The 7732-nt window shown below is 57.2% G+C and overlaps 2 protein-coding genes across 2 annotated transcripts; both read right to left on the reverse strand.

Annotated features, from left to right (window-relative positions):
- Positions 1 to 923: 923 nt before the first annotated feature.
- On the reverse strand, positions 924 to 2162 carry LDBPK_353040 (hypothetical protein, conserved; the record flags this gene model as incomplete). Its single annotated transcript, XM_003864835.1, has 1 exon — positions 924 to 2162. The coding sequence occupies one exon, from the start codon at positions 2160 to 2162 to the stop codon at positions 924 to 926; it is 1239 nt and encodes a 412-aa protein (XP_003864883.1).
- Positions 2163 to 4325: 2163 nt separating this feature from the next.
- Positions 4326 to 5708, reverse strand: LDBPK_353050 (hypothetical protein, conserved; the record flags this gene model as incomplete). The annotated part of the gene is made up of 1 exon (XM_003864836.1): positions 4326 to 5708. The coding sequence occupies one exon, from the start codon at positions 5706 to 5708 to the stop codon at positions 4326 to 4328; it is 1383 nt and encodes a 460-aa protein (XP_003864884.1).
- Between the last annotated feature and the right edge of the window lie 2024 nt (positions 5709 to 7732).

Here is a 7732-nt window from a genome sequence, read left to right on the forward strand (position 1 = left end):
ATGCGCTGCCCAGCCTCACCTCTTCGTAAGGGGTGAGAAAGGCGCAGGGGGAAGGGAGGGAGATGTTTCTGCCCTCCATCCAACCACAGGGACAGTTCCGCACAGACACGCGTTGACACAATCACCCTCGACCGTCCTGCCGCTGCTTGATTTGAGCAGAAGACAGCCGTCTGATTTTCTTTTTCTGGAACGTCTATGTGGATGTGCGACAAGTGAGTACGAGAAAGAAGCGCAGGCATGACGTCGGAGTGTATATGTCCGTCTCCCTTCCTCACAGGAACTACACCAACCCTCGCACCCTTTGTACCATCACCATGATCATGCACCCCTCAGCCCGAAAGTGCAAGATTATAAGGAAAAGACAAACTGAAAAAAGTGCATGCTCGAGATTGCCGGAGTGGGATAAGACTTCCCGAGAGTGTTGAGAGAACGGAGAACGTGGAGAGGAGAAACCGAGAGGACAAACGAGATGGGGTGGAAAGAAAGCCCTTGACGGCGCTCACCGCTGCCCACGCACCGCTCAAGTCCGTCTGCGCACCCGCCATCAACCACCATCAACCACCATCGCCCTTCCTTCCCCTTCCCCTTGGGGCTTTGTCCCCGTGGCAGGTTGACTTCCTTCTGTGCCAGAATGAGACAGGTCAAACACTGTCAAGCAAGGTATACAAAACAAAGAAAAAAAAAGAAAAGCAGGCCGGCGATGGTGATCACAACCAGTCATCGCGAGCAGATACAGCTTGAACGGAGTTCATCTGCTACATCGTATTATGACGGGAGGGGAATCGTGCCGCAACACAGAAAAGAACGCTTCCGGGACAAGGTACGCGCTCAGCCCCTCTAAAAAAAAAGCTGGCACGCGCCTCCACACACCCGTGCTGCCTTGCGTCTTGCAATGATGCGACTCTCTGCCTCTCGGAGGCAGCTCACGCATTCGCAATATGCGCGCGGTAGTGGCAGTTCTCACTTCGGTGGTTGCCTCCGCAGTGCTTGCACGGGTTCGCACGGAAGCAGTTGGCGGTACTGTGCCCTAGCTGGCCGCAGCGGTCGCACTTGAGCAGCTCGGGGTGCTTCTGGAAGCAATTACGCGCCGTGTGGCCCGTACCGCCGCAGAAGGAGCAGCGCATGTTGCCGTTCAGCTTGCGGAAGCACTCCGTCTCCGTGTGCCCCTTGCTACCACAGAAACTGCAGACCCCGCCGGGCCCGATGTACCGCTCCAGCCAGGCCGTGTTCACCTGAGCTGGCTGGGCGTCGGCCTCTTCTGTCACCGCATGTCCGATGCCGTAGTGCTCGACGTATTGCGCCGTCAGCCGCTCCACCGCTGCCTCCGACACCTGCTGCGTCAGAGACGGAAAGTACGTGGAGAGGAGGTGGATGTGCCGAACATCGTCGGCGGCGTACTCGAGGAAGTGCTCCGGAAGCGGTCGCGTATCCCAAACAGGGCGGTCGCCAACCATCATGGCTGTCTGCACGGCAGAGTCGCCCTCCTGCCGGTGGATACCGGCGACACTCTTAAGCACGTACGTCATGCCAGATCGCCGGTTCACGCTGCGCAGCTTCCACTGCACGGCGGTAAAAAGGAGCTGCAAATCCAGCACACGCCTCGGGGTCAAGTCCATCTGCGTGCTCAGTGCTTCGATGTCGCGTCGGCAGTCGAAGAAGAGCTTTCGAATTGTCTCGTCATGGAACACGGGCCGGAGAGCCTGCATGAAGACCGGCACTGACAAAGAGAGAACGTCAAACAAGAACACGACCGGTACCACGTCACTGCAGGTCTGCACAAGCGAGACACGACCAAGCTGAGGCGTCTTGATTGCCTCTGGGGTGCAGAAAGCCTCGACGTCGATGGCGATCTGCCGACTGCGCTGCAACACCCCAACGGCTTCTTTCAGTTCCTGCTCGGTGCTGATTACCTTGTATGGATACTTCAGAATGGCAGCGCAGTCGCCGGTCACAGGAAAGGAGGAGAAGCGTGACGACACGTGCGACCAAGAAGTCCTTGCCGGGCTGGTACTAGCGGCACCACCGCTGCTGCTGCTTCCATCGACGTCATGCGTGCTCGACGACAACGGCGTGCTCTGCGAGATCGTGCGTGCTGGTGTAGCCACAGTACTCCGCAAAAGCCCACGGAACGCAGCACAGGTGTAAAGCTGAAAAGCCCTCATCTTTCTGTGAGCCGGCTTAAAAACGGCAAATAGAGAGAGAGAGAGCAGTGCGGTGGCAAGGTCAACAAGGAGCGTCCTTATCGCGTCTCAGATGGTAATAGGCGCAGGGTTGTCTCCTCGTGCTTCAGACAACACTTCCTTCTCCCCTTTTCACAGATCTACCGGCACGCAGAGACACGCACGAAGCAAAGACGACAGCGAGCCCACACACACACACACAATGGTGGCACGCCCTTATAGAGGAAAGCGAAAGAAGTGTGGGCGGAAAGATACTGGGGAAAAACCCAAGCAGGAGATGGAAAAAGAGGGAGAGAGCGAGGAAGAGACGGGCAAGCGAGCACACGGCGAGAGAAGAAGAGCAGCTTCAGCGGATATGTCCGCGTCTCCACTTCGCTTCGCACACTGCGCGCGCACTCTTCTCTTTCGACCCTCTTTTTTGTTGGTTTTATGAATTCTGTCAACGCTTTCTCAGTCGCTCTTTCTGATTATAGAAGTTACTCTTACTCGGCGAGAACGGAGGATGGGGAAGCGAGCTGGGGGCTGAAGCGGAATGATGCTGAGGTGAATGCCAATGGACGATGAGGCTGGCCGTGTCGTCCGATACACACGCACAGGGGAAACAACTAAGGGGGTGTAATGGAGAGCGAGAGAGGGGAAAGAGGGAGATCCCCGTAGTCCTTATAGGCTTCGAAGGGGCGTGACAAAGAAACGCAGAAGCAACGCAAACACACCACAGAACGAAAAGGGAGGTGATATATAGGCACGCACACGCACATGCACACAAGAGGCAGGGGGTGAGAGAGGCAGGTAACGGATCAATAAGAGGAGAAGCGAAGGGAAAAGAATGCCCGGCAAGGGTCTCACGAAACAACAACAGAGCACAAGCAAAAGGGCGAAGAAAAACGGCGCAAGCACGAAACCAGGCGCGCACGTCAGAGACACCCCGCAGCAGCAACGACGACAGCGGCAATGACAACATACACAAGCACAGAAACAAAATGCCGTAGGAGGTGGGATTTGAGGTGAGAAAAAAAGGAAAGACGGCTTCACTCCACCCCCCCCCACCCTCCACCCTCTCTGTCTCTCCGCCAAGAGTCACGCGACACTTCTTCCCGTGAAACCGATGCGAAGACGGTTGACACAGAGGAAGAGCAGAAACAAAAAGACAAAAAAAAAGTAGGATTCGAGATGAGAAGCGTACTTCCTCAGTGTATGCGCGCTCGCTTAAGTGTTTCGCGGCGAAAAGGAGTGCAGAGCTCAGACAGCGCGGAGAAAGGTCCGACAAAAGACAAGGTGAAGAGAGCAGTGCACAGTGAGAGGGACAGAAGATGCTTTAGAGAGCAGCGTAAGCCCAGTCGGTGGTGAACGGCTGCCAGCCAGAAAAGGATATGCTGGAGCTACCGCTGTGGCAGCGGTGGGAAAGGTGCGACTTTACCTTAACCAGAAACCAAACGAAGAAGCCGGAACAAACGGAATGATTATGCGGTCGCCGCTCCAGTCGAGTGCGCCTGCTAGACACACGCTCGCGCACTCAACCGTTGAATTAGTACCTGTGTGTGCGTACGTTGGGGGTTAGGCGTGTGAGGGTGGTCGCGATGAATATGTTTTCCACGACGAGCACCAGCTGCATCGACGTTGGTGTTGAGGGAAGCAAGAAAGCGCATGAAGGGGCAGACAGAGATATCGAGTAGCGCACAGGACAACAGTCAAGGCGACGAGAAGAACCGCAACGCAAAGCACACAAAAAAATGCTCGGGCAGTGCGCGAAGAGCATCGCGCATTTTTTTGTCGACCTTGTTTCGTTGCCTGTGCACGTGCTCCATAGAAGACACGGGCGAAGCAGTTCAGAGGCGACTGCAGTGTTACCACCGCCTTACGGCCGCTCATTCGCGGCGGAGCTTTCGCTCCTGGCGGAGTGCGGTCCATTTCTCTTCCCTGTTGCCGCAGGCAGCCGTCAGCCGCTCCACCGGCTCGAAGACAAATTGAGCGACAGGAATAAAGTCTTTTTTTTTCCAGTTCTCTGCAGACTTCGCACACGCGCTCTCACACAAAATGCGCATATGTACTAGCCAACCGCCGCCACCCACGGGGGATCGTCGATATTCGCCGCTAGCGTGCTATCATCGTCGTACTAACGTTCTGAAAATCCTTTGGGGTGTACAGCTAGCTCACCGTGAGCATATCCAAGTAGTTGCGCGTCATAAACCATAGGAGACCCTCCTCACCAACGGCGTCGGCTGTGGGGCGATCTTCGGTCCACGTTTCAAAAGACTCGACAGACGGTGCGCGGCCAAAGGTCCAGATCTCTGGCTCCAGCAAGAGGGAGCGCTGCTTTGTGGACGAGCGAGGCCCTTCATAGTGCAGCACGACCAGCGCCGCGTCGGTCGGGGCACTACAGCTTGGTGGGTGGAGGGCTATAGAGGCCTGCTGCATCCCTAGGTACGCCTGTAGTCTGTGCCTCAACCGGTACAAGAGTCCAGCGCAAGGGTCCACGTCCAATCTGGCCGCCTTTGCAGGACTGAGTGGATTCAGCCGACTCCCAAACCACGTGGGCCCCGGTCGAATCCCCCATCCCCACTCATACCGCGCGGTGCCATACACACGCAGCATACACCCGCTCGGCAGCAGCACATCCACGTCTCGATTGGTCCACGAGTTCTGCACAACCTCGCGCAAATCACTCACTCGCGAGCGTAGCACCGGGCTCATCGTCACAACCGTGTCACCCTGGTCACGTCGAAGTGGGATGACAACGTAGTCGTGGCCATCATACATCTTCGGCGGTCGAGGTGCTCGGTAGAACTTGCCTGTCGGCGAGTACTCAATGTAGACGTGCCTCAACCGGCCTATACCCTCGAACGTTTGCCGAGTACGTTCAACGAGGTAGCGCAGAGAGGCCGGCATTTCCGCGAGGCGAATGCGGTCTCCAGAGCCCCACGGTGCCTTCATGAGCTGGATGTCCTCGGGATGGTCCGCAATGACCCGCGTATGCTTCAGGAATCCAAAGTCAAGCGGCGTCGACGACCCTGCGCTGGGATTGGACGAGGCGCGCGCGTCCACCTCGCCGCTTTCCAGCGCCTCCCTCGCGATCGCCAGTTGCACTGATCGTTCAACAGCGCGGATCTTGCGCGGATCCACGGTGTTGCCGAGCGTCTGCGACCAGCGCTGAACCTCGTTAAGCAAAACGTTTCGCATCTCCGGGGGCAGAACATTGCTTCGCACGCACACCCCGATGTTCTCCTTTGCCGTGAGGGCGACGCCGTGTGCCCCCTCTGTTGCCGCATGGGCTGCAGGTGTGTGTTGTGGTTTGGCTCGCTGCCGCTGCAGCGGTGCCGCGACCGCCTCAGCCGCTGCCACAGCACTGGCCGGTGCGACGCGGCGAAAGAATTCCATGTCGGCATCCGTCATGGTCGGGTACGCGGTGCCATCCGGATCCATCAGCTCCTCTCTCCACTGGTACGCTAGGCGCTTGCGAGTGGCCACGAAGACGCCAACGACGATGGTGGGAACCGCCAATGCGGTGTACCACGACTGAATCCCAAGCATGGCAACGACCTCACCTAATCTGTATGCACGCTTGTTCCCTTCGTGCTTGTACTGAAGATGTACGCTGGCGCACGCGCATTTCGTCCGCCAGTCCAGTGTAAAGATGCTGATGCCTCCATCTGTGTATGTGCGGCAAGCACACCCATCAGTCGAATGGCCGCGAAAAGGGAGTAGGAAGGACAATACGTAAGGCGACGACAGCGCAGCGGAAAGACAGAGAAGATGGATGGTAAGCAGAGTCGAGGCAGTGCAGTTTGGACGTGGGAGTAATCGCTCTTACAATGTGAGGTGCCCAGCGTGAAAAAGAGACGCGAAGGCAATGCCGCTTGTGCGTGTCCATGTACACACAGCGAGAAGGTCGCCTGCTTCATCTCTCAGACCCTTTCCCATCCTGCCAAATGGAGAGGGGGTGAGGACGAGTTGAGTGCACGCGTTGCTAGAGAGACGCATTCCAGCCCATAACCATGAGGACAAGAAAACATAAGCGTGGAGTGTAAGCAGCTTCGGTGTGTTGCCCGCTTTTAGTGGCCCGTTGTTAATTGAGAGGGTGAACGTGATGAACGCGAAAGCTAACGGGAGAAAAACCGAACATCACATCAGCGCTGACCTCCTCTTCAACCCCTCTCTCCAACGGTGGCAAACAAGTGTGCAGTTTGCATTGGTTGGCGATCCGCGCGCCTCAGAACACACACACAAACGCTGTGCATGAAATCGTGCGCGGAAAGCTGGCCAGCAGCGTCTGCTCGGCGGTGAGAGGGTTCTCCGAGCGACACAGGCAGTTGACGCAGAAGCCGTTGACACAAATCAAATGAATACGCAATAGAGAGAGGAAAGAAGGTGCAGCGCGCAGCGCACCACAACGAGGGAGTCACTGATGGCACTCAACCTTAGCAGCTGCTAGTGATTTGTTTGTTACTCTTTCGCGCCGGAGGTGGCTCCTGCTCCTGCATCTTGCGCCTTGAGCACTCCCGGCATCACCTTTTCGTTGTTTGGCTCACTCTTGTGCCTATCTGGATTGAAGAAAAACACCATGCAGCCGTACTTCCACCCATGGTTCGGTGGAACGTCCTCGGTGGACAGCTGCGCTATCAGCGTCTTCACATCACACTAATCCCCACGCGTGCGAAATCCTTTTATCGAGCTTGGCGTAGGAGACGCTGCAGTTCACGCGACCGCACGATTCCTCCTCAATCAGCCGGGGTTGCGTCTTACACAAGAACGGCGAGTGTGCGCCTCGCCTCCGACGCATAGCGGATGCGAAACAATTGCCTGTGAAAGTCCTTTAGTGCGCAAATCCATGCTACGACCGACGTCTCTCACGCGAAGAATGGTGTAAACGCCCCGCGCTCCTTGAACTGTACGGGGGTGCGTATTTTTTTTCCGTGTTTCTACGCGATACTTCTACCTCCCTAGTCTTCGAAGGCAGCAGTCGCCTACAGTTCACAGTGATGCTGATCCTCGAAGGGGTTGAGTTAACAAAGAGCCCAAGGCCCCACAGATCAGCACAAGCACCAGCGAGAGCACATACCCTTCATTCCTCTTTCTCTCCTTTCTTGTCACCTCCAAAATTAAGGAGGCGTGACGCCAGGGCATTCTCAAGCACAGCCTTTGACAGTATATATGTGCACACCTGCGTTGTGTTTGTTTTTCCTTGCTACCAGCGTGTTGTTCTACCACGCACACGCCAACGAATGAGCGCACACGCAACCACAGCTCACCCACCTCTGCGGCACCACGGCTACACTCTGGTCGTCTAGGGCGCACCGCCCTCTGCCGCGAAATCGAGCCGCGCGCCTCGTGCGCCAGACGGGCCTCCGCTGGGGCGCATGCCTCGATCCAAGCAGGGTCGCCTGCAGCGTCCTGCGCTCCAGGGCAGTGGCGACGGCGTCTCTGTCGCCCGCGTAACAGGGGGCGGCCACCGCGCACGCCGCACGAGCTCGAGGAGGAGGCGGGCCAGCCTCGGGGCAGGGCCCTCTGAGGCCCGGCCTGCGTGCCGTGCTCCTGCGCCCAGAGCCGCTGCAAGT

The sequence above is a fragment of the Leishmania donovani genome, chromosome 35 (genome assembly GCF_000227135.1).
Source record: "Leishmania donovani BPK282A1 complete genome, chromosome 35".
In the NCBI taxonomy this organism is placed as follows: Eukaryota; Euglenozoa; class Kinetoplastea; order Trypanosomatida; family Trypanosomatidae; genus Leishmania; species Leishmania donovani.